The sequence below is a fragment of the Manacus vitellinus genome, unplaced genomic scaffold, assembly GCF_001715985.3.
Source record: "Manacus vitellinus isolate BGI_N305 unplaced genomic scaffold, ASM171598v3 scaffold_27_pilon, whole genome shotgun sequence".
NCBI classification, from domain to species: Eukaryota; Metazoa; Chordata; class Aves; order Passeriformes; family Pipridae; genus Manacus; species Manacus vitellinus.
Window position 1 is genome coordinate 1,777,395 of NW_021940039.1, and position 16,837 is coordinate 1,794,231.

At 56.2% G+C, this 16,837-nt stretch overlaps 1 protein-coding gene across 1 annotated transcript in view; it reads right to left on the reverse strand.

Annotated features, from left to right (window-relative positions):
* Positions 1 to 13,021: 13,021 nt before the first annotated feature.
* LOC115307562 (carboxyl-terminal PDZ ligand of neuronal nitric oxide synthase protein-like) overlaps positions 13,022 to 16,837 on the reverse strand; it is a 28,981-nt gene continuing 25,165 nt past the window's right edge. Inside the window, exons 8-12 of the mRNA XM_029960562.1 lie at positions 16,101 to 16,268; positions 15,348 to 15,412; positions 15,230 to 15,306; positions 14,633 to 14,990; positions 13,022 to 14,529 (exon numbers count right to left, since the gene is read on the reverse strand). Coding sequence (XP_029816422.1) covers positions 14,055 to 14,529; positions 14,633 to 14,990; positions 15,230 to 15,306; positions 15,348 to 15,412; positions 16,101 to 16,268 — 1,143 coding nt within the window. The 3' untranslated portion in view covers positions 13,022 to 14,054. The remainder of the gene's footprint in view (positions 14,530 to 14,632; positions 14,991 to 15,229; positions 15,307 to 15,347; positions 15,413 to 16,100; positions 16,269 to 16,837) is intronic.

Sequence of the window (16,837 nt, forward strand, 5' to 3'; positions counted from 1 at the left end):
TTGAAGGAAAAATTTCCTTCCAAAGGATCTTGTGTCCCACGAAGCAGACACAGATTCCCTGGAAGAAAGTGGCTTGTATTCTGTCTTGACTGAAGGCTCTGACTTGAGGGGTTTGGGGCAGATCCTTCCTGTTGTTCCATTATGATGTTCTTTTTGATAGAGGAGTCAATCAGCTTTTTAAAATACATCTTTTCTGCGATATCTGAAAGTGATATGTTTTGTAGGAATTGGATCTAGTCTCTCATTCACCTCTACCCAACAGCAAAAACATTATTACAAGGTCAGAAAAAATCCAGTGAACTTGTTTTCCCAAAGCCACGTGCAGTTTAACTTGCTCTGGGTCAGGTTGTGTCACCTGAGCCACAGCAAAGAGCAGAACAGTGCCCTGCTCCTTGAGTAGCCTGGTGTTATTGGGATCTGGAGATTTAACATCTCCTTGTTTGAGGTAGGATTAAACTGTAATGGGTCTGTAGCTGCAGCATATGTTTCTGATCCATGGAGCTGGAGGGAAAATTGTATAACATTTATCTAAAAATAGCTCCTGCACTGTGTGGCTCGTGGGTTCTTGCTACTCTCTGCTGGGGTGCGTTGACTGAAACTCAAAGCAGGTGCTCCAAGTGTATACATGTTTGCATTTTAATGTACATATCAGGCTGTCTTAGCAGCTCCTTGTCTAAATCTGCTCGATGGTGTTGCCCCTTTGCAGTTTCTCCTCTCAGGTCACTGCCAGCGTCTCAGAGCAGCCACGTCTTGCTGAAGAAAGATAACCCCTCTCTGCAGAGACTGAACTCAGGACAAGCTTGGGGTCTAATTACATTCAGCTGAGTGAGTGAAATGAGGTTTGGCAGAGCAGAGGATAAATTGTTCTGGGATGTTAACACGTATCCCATCAGATCTTTGGTTGCTGACCCACTCCAACAGTTAGACAGCCTCACAGAAAGAGGTTTTGGATATTACTTACCATGTTTCACTAATAATATACTATTGTCAACAAAATGTATGAACCTTGCACTGCTAAACATTTGCTTTTGAATAAACAGGTGTGGGCATTCCAGTAGTCAGCCTCTAATCATACTTAAAGAGTATTTTTTCCCCATTAAATTGCTTCTGAAAAGAAGGGTGTGCATAAATAGGGGGGCAAGCTTTTTAGACAGCCTGTTAGGAACCCCACCCTTAAGTTGGCTAATACTGTAAGCAAAAAAAAAAAACAGTAGTGATTTATGCTGCAGCCTCAAAGGTTTTAGATTGTTCCTCTGTTTCATGACAGCTGAATCTACAGCCTCCTGGGTCAGAGGTGGGGGATCCAGCACTGATGCACTGACTGTTAAATGTCAGAATTAACTGTCTGCTGGCCTAAAGCCCCTCTTCAGCTTGAAGCAGGACTGGGCAGGTGAAAGTACAAAAGACATGAGCAGAGGAGGACAATGAAGTCATGAAGTCAAGTAGAATTCAGCTGCACTGTGAGCACTTCCTTCATTAACCTCGCTGAGATAATCGCTTCTAGTCTTTATCTCTTGGCTAAATCTCTACAAAAGGAAAGTGTTGCCAGAGGTATTTAGTGGTGCTTTCCATGCAGCCTGTATGGAGCTATTTCTGCTCAAAATCCCCAAACATAGATGCCCCTTTGGAGCAGTAATGTTTTCTTGGAAACTAGAACAAGTGGATGTCAAGATGGAGTAAAGACCATAAAAGTATTTTTGAGGAATGTGTCTTGACAATTTTTTGGCAGATGGAGAGCAGACGCTACAGATTCAACACAAATGTTTCACTGGTGCTGTGAGAAGTGTTACTTGTTTTGCTGAGGGTTCTCAGCTCTGCCAAAGCTTCTAATCACGTGTCAAATTAACAAAACGTGAAGCCAAGGTCGTGGTAGAGTGCCCCCACCATGCTCCTTTCTTTCAGATTATGGGTGGGAGGAGTGAAATCCAAGTATAATTTCTAATCTCAGTAAGGTGGCAGTGTGTGTTTTCTAGTGCAGCAGTAGCACAAACAGCACATTTCTGAGGAGAAAGTGTCCCTCCGAGACATCTGGAAGTTTGACGTGCCCTGACCTCAAACAACTCTGCTCGTATCTCAAGGAAAAGCCCCTGGAGAAGGTACTGCTAGCAAAGAAAACCCATGAGTCCCACAGCAGCTCCCACTCTGCTCACAGCCATAGGTCTGAGCAAGTGCAGGGAAGGAATTGGTTTTATTTGGTTCCCCTGCAAGTTCCACAATTCTGTTGCGTGTCAAATTATGCATGTTATCACCCCTGCTGTAAAATACACTTCTGGGTGTCAGTTTGGGTGGGACAAGCCTTTGAGGTATTTATAAACTGAGACTGGTGAGGAAAAAACCCACTCGTGCACTCCTTGTCCCCTGCCTTTTGTTGCAGTCTGGTTCTAGAGGTGTTTCCCCACCCCATTCGTATGAAAAGAAAAACCTGCATCTTTATACCAAAGGTTCATGATTTTAAAGAACCTTTTCCTTCAGAGCAAGGAAACTCCTGTAAAGCTAGAGAAGAAATGTGGAGCTCAGGATGGTACAATCCTTTTGAAGCTTGTTGCGTGCTCTTATACTGGAGGAGTTCAGAAGCCAGGATCCATCTGGGCATTAACAGGAGATTTCAGACTCCCTCTTGTGGCTGCATTGAGCTGATTTTGGGCATCTGTGGGAAGATTTTGCCATCGTGAAAATCCAAAGGCTACTTCAGTATAGAAGCTTGATTAGATCTTTTGTCTTTGCTACAAAATTCACTTGAACGTTGTGGCAAGTTGATTTTTCCTACATACAAAAACTCTCGAGTATGAAGTGAGAAGAGGAAGAAAAATGGTTTGAAAACGTTCTGATCAGCTCAATCACATTTGATGTGATTTGAAGAAGCTAAGGTGGACTTGAAGTAGATGGAGGTGGTTGGGAAATCCCAGTGTACATTGTATTTGCTTCTCTGAATCCAGAAAGGAGATGGGCCTGGTGCTGCAGAGAACAGTGGTTCTGAGCTGGGGAGGGGGGCAATGTAGGCAGTGTGGGACAGGCAAGGATAGGGAGCTGCTTAATTGCAGTATTTACCTGTGCTTACCAAAAGCACATTATTTCTCTTTGTTAGGATCAGACACGACCACACTGAATGGTCTTAATAACATAACCCTGTGCTTCTGTTCGTGGTTTTCTGAGAAACACCTGAGATCACGTTTGTCTGTTGCAGATGCCTGAACAAAAGGATTCCAACCTGCGAGTTCCTGTGCTCTTGGCTGGGCTTGGTGAGTGCAGGTGGTGCAGGGGAGCGTTTGGTTCACGCTGTGCTCTGCAGCACAAAATGCCAAAACAGCTTCTGCAGTTCTGATAGGGTTTAAATTAATTTCTCCCTTCTCGCCAGGGTAAATGAGGGCTGGGAAGAATGGCCATGCCTGTTGCTTTGTTAAGCTCAGCTTTGGCTACAATTCTGGCACCAAGAAAGGAAATAAAATACAGGGAAGGGGAGCTCCATAAAAGAGCAATGGGTCTGCTCCTAAGTTGATACGTTAAACCATACAAAAACCCTGACTCTGAGGCATTGCTCTAATATTTGTAAAATCAGCATGGCAGCTCTGTGAAGGGCTATGAGTCACCCTGAGGGTGGTTCAGCTCTTTTTAAGCAGTAGCACAGCCTTCTGCTTCCAGGCAAACAGGAGTGAGGATTTTAATGGAGCCAGAATCACCCCCTTGGTTAGAGCACTGTCTGACCTCTGCTTTGTTGTCGCTGCCTCCCGGGTGCCGAGAGGGAACCCAACACATCTTTGCCCGGGAGAAAAGGGCTGGATGGATCCCAGCAGCACAACCCTCTGCCCCTGCCACCCCTCCTGTCTCACCCTGGCTCTCTCTGGGCTCTGTGTCCCGGCTCTGCCCGGCCTCTCCTGCGGGACGGGGCTCAGGTGTGGCCCGACTTGGCTCTGGCCCTCAGGAAGGTGCTGACAGCGGGGCTGACCCGGGCCATGTGCACGCAGCGGGAGGCTCTGCCCGGCCCCAGCGCGGCCCCAGGCGCTCGTGGCCAGCCTGAGCTCCAGGCTAAACAGAGGAAGGTGAGGGTCAGCCACGGAGAGCTCTGCCCAAGGCTCAGGAAGCACATTTTGGCAGAGGAAAGAAATACAATACCGGCAGGGAGGGAAACTCGACTTCCATCCAACCCCCTCCAAGAAGCCTTTGGCTCCCTACAGCTGCTGGAGTCTTTACTACCAGTTGCAGGGCTCTTTATTTTTACAGGCTGTCGTGTGTTTGTTTTCTGTCTCTTAACACCAGCGTGTTGCAGAGGGGACAGAGCGGGGCAGAGCAGGAGCAGGGGGACTGGAGGGTACAGCCCTGCCCGGGGGACAGGCAACCCGGCTTCCCTTTCCTGCCTGTCACTATCTCATTGTGTGGCCTTGGGGCATTGTCACTTCCCTCTCTGCCCTGGCTCCTCTGCCATGGGATGGTTCCACCCAACACAGATCTCTGCTTGTTTACTGTCTTTGTCCTTGGGAAGGGCCTTAGAGGAGTCTTGGGGGAAGCTCTGCCTGGCCAGGGCAGGCCCAGCCCCAAGGCCCAGCACTGCTCTCCCTCCCCAGAGCGAGCAGCAGGAGCCACACACGGGGATGGGGTGTGGGTGGGCAGAGAGGTGGCCATCACCTGTCCTTGCCACTCAGCCCAGCACGTTTTAAGGATGTTCCTCTGCAGACTCTGCCCAGCTTGTCCTTTGTGGGTATGCTGGTGGGCAGCTCTCTGACTGGGGAGGCACCTAGAGACCTTGCTGAGGGATGGAAGATGAAAGGTATCCCTGCTTTCTTGTGTTCTTTGTTAGGAAACAGAGTGATTCTGGCTGCATCAGTGGTGTTTTCCTTCAGGAAGGTCTGTCAGCGGCACGCTAATATGTTCATAGAGCCACTGTCCATCTCTGTTGCTGATAGCAGATAATTTGATTAAAAATATGTCACTTCCTTGCTCCTTTCTCTGTGTGTTGCCCTTCTGTGTTTGTTTCAGCTTGAACAGCAACAAGGGCCTGCAGGATTTATTTGCTGTTTATTGACATTTTCCCTTTCTGATGTGCATCCTTACCTTACCCCACAGAATTCAGCTTGTGTCAGCCACAGAGGGGTGGTTTGAGGAAAGGCAGCATTAGCTGGAAATGCCTCTTCCACTTTGTTCCCTCCCAAAACACCCACATTAACAATGCACTTAAAAATCCTGAATTTGAACATCTACTTCCCTTTTAGCTGTTATTGACCTGAAAATATGTATTGCTATCCATTCCCATCTGCATCCTACTTTTGAGAGGATGTGTCATTCCATGTCATCTAGAATAGGCCTGTAGTGCCTCATTCTGCTGTGGATGGATCTGCTCCATCCTGGTGTTCCTGCCAACCTGTTCCTGCCACCTCCTCTCCTGCTTTTCCCTGGGGTTTGCAGCTGGGGGTCACACAGGTTGGTCTCTCACCTGTAGCTTTAGCATCCATGTTTTCAGGTGAAATCCTGTTTTAAATCAAGACCCTGGAGCTGTGGAGAGCCTCGATGACTCCAAGCCCCCCCTCCTGGTGTTTGTTTTCGTTGCAGGCCCACTGCCCCATGGATCTGGGAGGGGAGAAAGGCTGAGCCCCACCAGTGCTGCTGGAGCCCCGTGTCCACCTGTCTCCAACATTTCCAGAGCACCAGCAGCTCCCAGGCCCTGGCGCTGGGCCGAGCCCGTCGGTGGGCTGTGGGTGGCTGGGCCCCGGTGGGCAGGCAAAGTGCTGTCGGAACAAAACTGAATTGAAGTGATTCTTTTCCTCTCCCTTCGGCCTGCGAGGAAATCTTTTTCCATTTACTATAAAACATGGTCCTTAATAGTGCTGAAGTGTTCTACATATTTTAAATAAACATGAGTGGATTTGAGCCCAGGAGGACATGAAAGAATGCAGCATTTGCGGGGTACCGGCCCGGCACACATGTCAGCAATTTGGCTGCCTTGTGTACTTTGGCTTTTAAAAAAGCATTTAAAAGTAAACAAATGAAGGAAAATCTGGCAGCTGGATTTCAAAGTAAATTGCTTTCAGCTGATATACCCTGTTTCCAGCTTGCTTGGGTAGTATCAAGCCATACACATCCAGCAAGAAGTGCGAGCGGCCAAGGAGAAGAGCGGGGGCGGGAGGGAGAACAAAAGCAGGGAAGTTCTGTGGATTTAATTCTTCCATTTCCTTCCTTTGCACCAAACCCTCTCTGCCTGTCAGTGCCCTCACATCAGCCGGGCAGGTTCATGCTTCAGACAGCAAACTGTGCTCCATCTTCCCTCGGGCCCTGTTCTACCAGGCTCTGCCTCTCTTCCATCAGGCCTGGAGCAGGGATGGGATGGGATGGGATGGGAGTAGCATCCATAGGAGGGCGTTTGTTAGCAGAGCTGAACTTTACTTTCAGCTGTGACCTGCAGCTACTCCATCAAACCCTCATCCCAACCCCACTGAGCATGATGAGAGTGCCATCCCAAGCCCAGCCCAGCGGGATGAATCCATCCATGAGGGGTTTGGGAGGTGTGGGCTGGGATGCCGCTCCCCCAGGACTGCCAGCCCGGGGAGGACATCACCCCTGCAGTGGTGGAGGGAAGTGGGGCTGGGAGTGCCAGAGATAACAGAGTCATTAGAGGAGGGGGGCTGAGGGGAGGCCCCGCTCCTGCGGAAGGGCCTGGTGTGTCCCCGAAGGAGGGGACTCAGCAAATGCTGACACATGATCGTGAGGTCCCGGGCTGGACAAAGGGGGAGGTTGCTGAGGTCACGGTGCGGCTCAGCTTTGGGCTCCTTCTGCTTTGACTCGCGTTTCCTCAAGTTTATAAAACTTTCTGTGGGCTGGTTCAGTGGAAAGGGCAGAGGAAACTGGTGGGTCTGGAATCCTGGTGGGACAGGGCTGGGACAGGGCTGCTCTGAGCCCTCCATCAGCCCCACACACACGGCACTTGTGCCTGGGGCTGTGAGGTGGGGTGAGGGCAGCAGCCACCAAGTGCCCCTGAGGGGCTCCCAGAGGTGACACAAGTCCTGCTGTGGCACAGGAGTGCAGGGGGAGCCCAACGGGCCTGGGCAGAGCACGGCAGACCCGGTGAGACCACGGTGTGAGCACGGTGGGTCACGGCCCCACGGACAGTGTGTGTAGGTGGGACCTGCTGTGCTGCCTGCACGGGGAGCTGTGGTGCTTGTCCATTCCTTTGGGAGCTGTGGCCATGCTGCAGGTGATGCCAGGCTCTCAGGGGATGCCAGGCTTGCAGGTGATGCCATGCTGGTATCATGCTGCAGTGCCCCTGGAGCACCCAGGAGCCAGGAGAGAGGCAGCCAGCAGCAGAGGGGAGCTGCACATTGCTTGGCTCCTCGCTCCTGGCTGTGTCAGGGCTGTGGGCACGGCTCCATGTGGTGCTCTGTGCAAGGCAGCAATTATTTTGTGTGCACCCCTCTAGTGTCTCTTCTCCTCCCTGTAACTCAGCACACAAGCTGCCTTTCCTGGCTTGTGACTAACCCCAGGCTCCTGGCAGTGCTGAGGTGCTGCCAGCTGGGAGCTGCGAGGCAGAACCTCTGGGTGAGCAGTGTGGGAGGCAGAAGGAGGCCGGGGCTCATCCAGTGTCCTCGGCATGTGCTGCTGCCATGGAAGCCAGCAGGACTGGCTGTGCCGGTGCTCCAGCACGGCTCTGATCATCCCTTGGCACAGGAGGCCCCTGGCACCACTGTCAGGGGCTGGCAGTGCCCACACACACCTGCCTGCACCACTGAGCTCGCTGGCCCTTCCTTGGCTCTCATTGACGTGATGGAAAGTCATTTTTTTGGTTCTCTCCCCAGACTCGGGTGGGAAGGGGCTGCCCCTGCACCAGGGGCTCCAGGGAAGGGGCAGCACAGAGGATTTGTTCCACGTGCAGGAGTGGCCATGGGTGTGAGGTGGGAACACTGGCATGTCCTGTGGCGGGATGGAAACAACCCCCACGAAACAATTGCTCTGGATGTCCCCGGGATAGATATGTAAATGTATATGGACGTTGTCATGGCTACCACAGGAATCCCGGGGGAGGCAGAGCCCCTGGCCCAGCCCGGGTCAGGATTTGCATTCCCGGTGCAGCAGGACCCCTCACACCCCAGGGTGCTGGCACGGGGGCAGCCCGACTGTACCGACCCCTGTGCCACTGTCACCTCCCCAGCGTGGGCAGGGGGACAGTGCCCCAGCACCATCCACTGCTCACCATCCTGCAGCAGCAGCCCGGGCACTGCAGCCCCTCACCAAGGTGGGTGCATCCCCATCCTGGTGACAGGGTGCCCAGGGAGAGAACACCCTCCTGGGAGGGGTGTCCCTCAGGTCCCACAGTCAGGCTTTGTTGTGCAGCAGCAGCAAGCTGGGTGCAACCAGGAGTCAGATGAGGATGAGGATGGGGATGCCCAATGTGCCCCTGACACACCTGCCCCAGGTGCACAAACCCCCAGGATGACCCAGCCCACCTCCCACCAGGCCAAGGAGAAGGAGGCCCTTCCCAGCAGCTCATTTTCAGCTGATTCTATAAAGCTGTGAGGGAAAAGGGGCTTCCCTTGCCTGGAGCCTGTGGAGCCTCCCTGCCTGTGGTTCTGGTGAGTGCTGTGGGTGCAGGGTTGTGGTGGGGTGGGTTGTGCCTCACGTCTGGCTGTGTCACACACCAGTGTGGCTGTCACGAGTCCTGGCAGGAGCCCTTGTCCCTTTGTGGGCATCACAGGTGCTGTTGGCAAGTGCCTGTGCATGAGCTCTGTCCCTGGGATGTGCCAGGCAGCTGCAGCCAGAGGGAGGTTGGAACTTGCTGGTGCCCCAAGTGCTTGTAACCCTAAAGTTCCTGGTGACCTGTTGTTTGCACATCTCCTCCCCTACAAGATGGGCAGAGAGGGTTTAAAGCTCTGTAGAAGAGACTGGTTACTCCTATAAACTGAGAAACGAGGGAAGGAGGAGATCCTGAGCCTGCTCCTGGTGTCACCTGGCTGTGGACAGTGTTGTCAGACCTGGTCCTTCTGAGTCCCCAACCCCCTGGGCACAGGGACCCCTGGTCCCACAGCCCCTCCCTGGCCATCCTGGGCTCTCTCTGCAGTCCCAGGGCTCGGCGTGCGCGGCCGGGCTCTGTCTGCTGTTTCCTTATAATTTAAAAGCCTTCCTCACATTAATCTTTTTATTTTTATTTTGACAAATGTATGTTTCCAGGAAGTCGCTGAGGTCAAAGCAGCATCTGTTGCTCGTTATTTTGGGGGATGCAGAGGGTCTTTGTGAGGGTTTCCAAAGCAACAAGGAATTAAGTGGTTTGTAAAGCAGAGAGCAGGAATGAGGAGTGGGCTGGGGCTTCCCGAAAGGCGGCTGAAGATGCTGATGAAAATCAGATCAGCTCAGCTCTATTTTCTTGGAAACTTGATCTATTTTTCTTGTATGACTGTCAGCCTGACTCCTGTATTCCAAGTGCTTGGCCACTGCCAGCTCCACGTTTCAGCACTGGGATTAGTGTGGCCCCGGTCAGACTCACTTTCCCCGGCTCGTGCCGTGCCGGCAGGGAGGACACGGGCTCTGCGGGATGGGAGTGGAGCTTTTGGGAGTGGCAGGGAAGGTCCCCTTGTCTGGGGACACAGGTCAGAGACCTCTGGGATGGGCACCAGACCCTGTCCCTTGCCCCAGGGATGTCCCTCACTCCCCAAAGTCACACCATGAATGGCCCAGTGCACCCCACGGGGGGGCCCGCGGCCAAAACTGCTTTTTGTTTCAAAACAAGCTGAGGAGAATCCAGTGCCAAGGCGAGGGCTGTGAGGAGCCCAGGAGATTTATCGCTGAGGAAATACTTTCTCCAGCGAGGGCTGACGGCCGCAGCAGGAACAATGGGAGATTCGCAACGTGAACAAAGCTGATTTCGTTCTTCTTTTTATCAATGCGTTTTCCTTGCGGATCCTCCCTTCCTGGAAGTGGGAGATGGAGCTTCCCCCGCGCGCCCGGCGGCGTAATCAGCAGGAATGGCCATATCCTGGCTGGGAAGCGAGCTGTGAAACGCTGTCGCCCGCGGTGATTTATGAGCCCGTGGCAGTGGCCAGCGGCGGGGCTGGCCCGGGGACAAGGTGCCAGGGCGCGTGCAATATCCACGTATTCTTTCTGCTCCTCGCCGGGTCCCCGGGGAGCCGCCGGAGGAAGTTAATGGATTAGACACACACGTTCCACTTGATTTTTATTTTTTATTGCCGTGTCTCTCCAAATGCCTTTAGCAGATGCACGAGCACAATGGGGTCGGGCGATGAGCATCCCGGCCGGGCGGGCAGCGGGGCAGCAGCCAGCCTGGAAAGGTCAATGTGGAGAGTGCTTGCGTGGGGACACGGGGACAGCCTGTCCTGGCGGGTACAGTCCTGCCCCACTGGGGCTGTGCTCAGTGCTAGTTTAGGTGACTCCAGCTCCTCCACAGCTGGTGCTGACCGACAGCGCTGGGCCATCACAGGGTCAGTGGCACTGTCAGAGGCAGCCGGTGCCGAGTGGATCTCTCGGGTCTCTTGCCATGCCTGGAGCCATAAAGTCCTTCCTGGGGGGCTCACTCCTGTGGAAGTGGATCGTTCCACTCCCCGGCACACGCTCCTGCCACATTATGCAATCCTCACCCGATACTGGGAATATGAAATAATTATTCTAAGTGATCAGATTTTAATTATGCAACACAGAGGATGATTATTGTACGCCAAATTGGTGCCGAGTGCTTAGTTATGTATATGCCAAATTTAGTCTATACTATTATACCCAGTGGGTGGCCATAGACAATCAGGAAGTAATTAGTTTTGCTGGAGGTTGTTCGCCTGCCTGGTTCGCTGTGCTGTCTGGGGAGCGTCTTGCTGCGCTCCGTGAATACCGCGGGCTCCGAGTTCAATACCGTCTTTTTGTGACAAGCTAATAAGCTGTCTGCATGGCGGCCTGTAATTAGCGCTGTCGATATTCATTTGGAAACGGGGACCGCGCTGAGCGGCTCCGCTGACGGCGCTTCCCTTTGTGGAGGCTCCGGGCCGGTCCCTCCTCACCTCTGGGGAGCGGCAGCGGCAGAGGAGGGACGGGGATGCGACGGGTGTGGGATGTGCTGGTGTGTGTGGGACACTCGGGTCCCCACTGAGGGAAGCACCAGCCATGGGGGTGCTGAGCCCCTGAGATCAAAACCTGCCCCACTCCCAGCCCTGTGTGATCCTGGCCTTGTCCTCCATGGAGGAGCTGCCACTGGCCCCAGGTGTGGGGTGTCCCCTGTGCCCTCTCCTGTGGGGAGATGGGAATGTGGAGGGGGATTTGCCTGGGGTGACTGTCTCTTTCTGGAGTCGTGGGGCACCCAAGGAGCCCCAGGGATCACTGGGACGTGCTGTGTTGCTGCATGGTCTCACCTTTCCAGGCAGCCTGATCCTGGGGTCTCACATGCAGAATTCCTGAGGGGCCTGGGGCTACATGAGCTGGGAGGTCACTGGGACATCGCTCCCTGGAGTGCTGTTTGCAGCTGGTCAGTGTTGTGGGGGCACCAGGAACTGCCCCCTTCTGTGGGAATGGCCTGGATCTGCCGGGTAGGAATTGTCTGAAGTATGGAGCAACTTTTACCTCTGTTACACAAAGGAAACTTTCCTCCTCTTTCTGTCGGAGATGCTCACTCCATTGAGATGATTGGCATACTGGAGAGCTGAGAAACTAAATTGTTTATACACTAATGAATAGAAGCTTGATTGCAAGATCCTGTTTGGAAAATTATAGTGCTGAATTGAAGCCGTACAATTACATCCAAAATGCTGCATATTCATTTCATCTGCTTTGCATAGAGATTAACAAGCGAGCCCTAAAGCAGACTCTGAAATTAAAGCTAACACCAGATTTAGTCACAGGTTACAAACTAAATGGCATTGTTTGATGGATATGAATCTTTACCACCTGCCTGCCTGATGATTGCTAGCAGCTTAGCAGACAGCAAAGGAAAAAGTTTCTTCCCATGAAGGAAGCATAATAAGGCTCTGGGCTGGAAGTGCCCCCTCCCCACACAGGCAGCCCCCCCGGCAGATGTCTGCGGTGGGCCCAGGGAAAGGGCTCCCTGTTCCCCACTCTGTCCTACTGGAGACTGTACCCACTCTGTGGAGGGATGGAGAGTAGCCCTGGGACCCCAGAGGTCCTGGGTGCTGGGTCCCTCCAGTTGAGTCCCCCCTCCTGCACAGGGGGAGGATCTCAGGGTCTGTCCTAGAGCCTCAGTGCTGAATTGCACATGGGTTCCCTTCCCCACACTGCAGGGTGAGGATGCTGAGGAAGGCAGGGGCTCTCTTGCCTGTCCTGGCTGCAGGCAGCCCCTGGGGTGTCCCAGAACCCTGGCATGCCACTGGTCCCATCCCATCCTGCATCAAGCTTTGCCACCTGCCTGCCATTTGCCTACTCCTGTCTTGTACTCACATCCCGTGTGCTGGGGCCAGGATTTATTTTGGGAGCAGAAATGGGGCCTAGAAAGGGCAACCTGGTGGAAGCTGTGGCAGGTGGTGGTCAGTGCCATGCAGCCCGTGGGGGTGCTGCTGGGCCTGGGACAGGAGGGGTTCACTGGAGATGGGCCCATCCCTGACTATGGAATCCCTCTGCCCTGTGGCAGCATGTGTGGGGACACAGGACCTCCCACTGTCACTGGCCCTGCCAGGGGGAGCAGAGGGGGCTGCTGGGACCTGCACTGGGGTTGCAGGATGGGGAGGGTGTAGGGAGTGGGCTGGCAGCTCAGGGGCTCAGCCGTCGTTCCCAGCAGGGATCTTCCCTCTTTGGGAATACCTGTACAGTCCAGAGCCTGACTCCACAGCCTCAGGACTCCCTCTGCGTGGGCCCCGTGGGGCAGAGACACAGCACTGGCTCTGCAAATCCGACACCTTTATTTTTTCCTTTAAAAGTCCATTATGGAACCGCAGTGAACGGACCCGTCATCCTACGGATGGGCTGGGCTGTCACTACTGCAGCGTAACGGGAAACAGCCCAGCCGCAGCTTTTACAGCCCCAGCCCCGTCACGGCAGCCCCTCGGTACCCCAGCCCTGTCACACTGCATGGCTGGCTCTGGGCAGCGCATGTCCCTGTCACCCTATCTCCCTGTGGGAGCAGCAGTGTCAGGGACAGGCAGCGTGGCTGCCCCAAGTCTCCATTTCTGCTTGACACTTCCCAACTCGACTCTCCAACACTTTCCCAACACCCTCTCACAACCAGCCAAGGTGGATAAGGATCCCCTTGTTCCCTCCCCAAAACCTGCCCTTCACCCAACACTCTTCCTTAGACCTTAACTCCTTCCAGGACAGTCACACTTCCCAGAACAAACCCAAACCACACTGTAACACCCTAAACCAGTGCAAGGAGCAGCCTCCTGCCTGCGGCCACCAGCAAGAGCCCAAGACATGGGATGCACCCTTTCCCTTCGTTGGGGGTCACCCCCCACTGCCACAGGCTCCCAGGGCCAGCCCTGCACCCATCTGTGGCCTCAGGGGGTGGTCCCAGCCTATGTGGGCAGTGGGTGCTGGAGAGTGGGAAAAGGCACCTGTGGAGGGAGGCAGTGGTGGCTTCGCCGTGTCGGGGCACAGTGGTGGGGCTGCTGTCCCCAAAGGTGGGCTGGGCACAGCGTGGCACTGGTAGACACAGGTTGCTCTGGAGAGACCCAGCATGGTGGCAGTGGGGTGGCAGCCTGGGACCCGCCTTGGGGAGCTGGGCAGGGGAGTGACACTGTGGCTGTGCCACATGGCCTTGCTCAGGCTACCAAGGGCAGCAACTGGTGAACCAGAACAGCCTTCTGTGTGGGTGTCCCCAGCCCTGTGCCATGCCCTGCCCAGGGCTTCCACCCTTCAGTTCCCAGGGATTTTCTGCCGTGGAGCATCCCTGGCTGTGTGAGCAGGGACAGGACAGTGGATGGCAGTGTGAGCTGGTGCAGACCAAGGGCAGGGCTGGTCAGGTCCCATCCTGTGCGGTGGCCCCATAGGTGGTGGGGGGAGCTGTTATGTGGGATGGGGACAGCAAGGGGACCTGCCTCGCAGCCTGGGCACAGGGACCCCCAACCCCAGCATAGGATTGTGGACGGAGCTGCCGGGGCTGCTGCCACCAGCTGCCACCCACTGCAGTCCCACTAAGAGAGGACCCTGCTGGGCCCCACGGCAGTGTCCAGCTCATCCTCGGAGAAGCTGATGTGCAAGCAGGTGTCGTCCGCAGGGGAGAAGGGCAGGGAGCTGTCCGTGGGGCTGCCCAGGGCTGCCAGCTCCTTGGCCAGGGCCTCGCTGGCTGCTGGGTCACGGATGCTGGCCAAGGGGGACATTGGCCCGCTCTCTCCAGTCCTGTCCTTGCCCAGGCTGCGTTGGCACGTCCCAGCAGGGCCGGGCTCCGTGCTGGAGGCAGCGCTCCGTGCGGGAGTCCTCGCCTCAGAGTCCAAGAGGGTGAGGGAGCTGGCAGTGATGCTGGTGAGGCTGGAGATGCTGGCACTGGGCAGGCTCAGGCTGGCAGCGCTCTCAGGCTTCACCTCCACCTCCAGGCTCGGGGAGGTCTTGCTTGACCTTTTGCGTAGGATGGGCGGTGGCGGGTTGAGCTTGGGAATGGGTGGCTGGCGCCTGGGAAGGCGAAGAGAGAGAGGAGGTGATGGGCAAGTACTTACCTGCACCACTCAGGGTGTTCCCGGGCCAGCTGGCGGGACGCAGAGGTGGCACATCCTACCTGTCCTCGTCCCCTCTGTCTGTGTCATCCACCTTCTGGCGGCTGCTCCCGTTGAGCAGGGCGAAGTCACTGACCTCGGAGCCCTCCACGCGCCGGCTGAGCCCATCCTGCCCCTCCAGCACCGCCAGGCACTCGTCCCCCTCCTTGCTGCTGTAGCGGTGGCTGCCCCTGTCCAGGCTGACGAGGTTGAGGTAGGAGTCCCTGGGGCCCAGGGTGGGCAGCGAGCCGGGGGCCACGGGGCTGCCCAGGATGCTGGCGGGGGTGGAGGTGGACGGCAGGTGGACGTCCAGGCTGTAGTGGTTCTTCAGGTTCAGGGAGAGGGATTGGGCCAGGGACAGGTTTTGCAAGGAGCGGTCAACTGTGAGAGATGGACAAAGGGACACATGAAAACCGGGGATCTCCAACCCAGCTGCTCCCCTAGACTGAGGGGTGCAGGAATGCCCCAAAACCACCCAGAGCCTGCTGGGATGGTACTGGGACGACCCCAATTGCTCCCTGTGACCACAAGGGGTGTGCAGATGGTCCAGAGGGATGGAACTGAGGGCACCCTAGCCCCCAAGCAACCTTAGTGTGTGTGTGGGGGGTCACTGAGCTCACCCGGCTGCCGGTGCTCGTCCCGCTGCTCCTCGCGGGCCTCCAGCACCGTGAGCTGCCGCACCAGCAGCGGAGACGTGCTGCAGCAGGTCGCGGTTGGTCAGCAGGAGCTGCCGCACACCGGGCCTGCGCCTCGATCCGCGGCCGCCGGTCTCGGCCGCCAGTTGGTCCTTCAGCAGCTTGCACCTGCGGGGGCCGGGGGCGATGCGGGGAGGGAAGGGATGATGCGGGCCGGCCGGGCGGGAGCAATCCCCCCAGAGCATCCCCGAGCATCCCCGGAGCCATTCCCGGAGCATCCCCGGGACCGGCGGAAGCGGCGGCGCCACAGCGCCCCCTGCCGGCCCCGCCGCGGCAACCCCCGGTGACCCCCCCGAGCTGGTCCAGTGGCACCCCCGGGGTGTGTGTGGTGGGGTCTGTTGTCCCTCCGCTAACGAGAAACGAGCAGGGGAGGTGCCCAGCCGCGGGGCTCCCCGCTCTGATGCTGGTTTGGGGGAAGAGTCACCGAGGGGGCATGATTTCCATCCAAAAATGGGATGAAACAGGGTGAAATGGGAGCTGGGGGCTCTGCCGGACCCTGCCATGCTCCCGGAGCGGTGTGAGGTCGTGCGTGCAGCCAGCCCCGGGGCTGGGGGAGCTCAGCCGTGCTGCAAGCGGTGCTGCACGGGATGCCACAAGCAAGGCTGCGGGTTGCACTGCAAGCGATGCTGCGAGGGGAGCTGCAAACCCTGCTGTGAGCTGTGCCACAAGGAATGCTGCCAGCAGTGCTGCCAGGGCCCCAGCCTGCTCCCACCTGCCCCACTGTCAGCCCAGCCTGGCCAGGCTGGAGCAGGGAGAGAAGTGCTGGTGCCCCCTGAGGGGAGGGCAGGGTGCGTACCTGGGCCACAGCCACCTGCGTCTGCTGCTGCTGCTGGAGGAGCTGCTGCTGGAGCAGCTGGAGGCAGTGCTGGGAGGCCAGCGGGGTGATGGAGGCTGAGGAGCAGGGGCTGCTCGGGCTGAGCAGCTGCTGGGAGCTGGCCAGGTGTAGGGAGCAGTTCTCGGCATCCTGGGCACAAAGAAATGGGCAGGTGAGCGGATCAACCAGCTCAGGCTGGGATTTGGATTGTGGTTCCCCACAGCTCTGACCCCAGTATAGTAGAGGGGCCCCTGCACCCCTGGCACTCAGGGGGATGTTGAGGGGGCAGCCCTGGGCTCGGTGTCAGGCTCTGCATGTCTGTGTGATCCCCAGGACAGTGTGTTTTGGAGTGGCTCCTGCTCCCAGAGAGCTGGCAGGGTTGCATTGGCTGTGTCTGGGGAGGGCAGGTCCCCTTGGGAGGAGACAGCAGGAAGTGACCCAAACACCCCACCACCTTTCCGTGATGTGGCTGCCCAGGCTGGGCGGTATCCTGGTGCCTGGAGCATTTGCCAGTGCCTGCAGCCCTTCCTGCCCCTGCCCTCCCCTGCCTGGGCAGAGCCAGAAGGAATGCACAGGAAATCCCGGCCTTTCCAGGCACGCAAATGAATCCCATGGAGTGCATGTCAGTGCAGCTGTTTTCAGCCAGGTCCTGCGAGCCATAGGATTGTGCAAGCTGAAAGCGATGCCATTCAGGCCCCTGGGAAGTGCTCCCAGAGCTC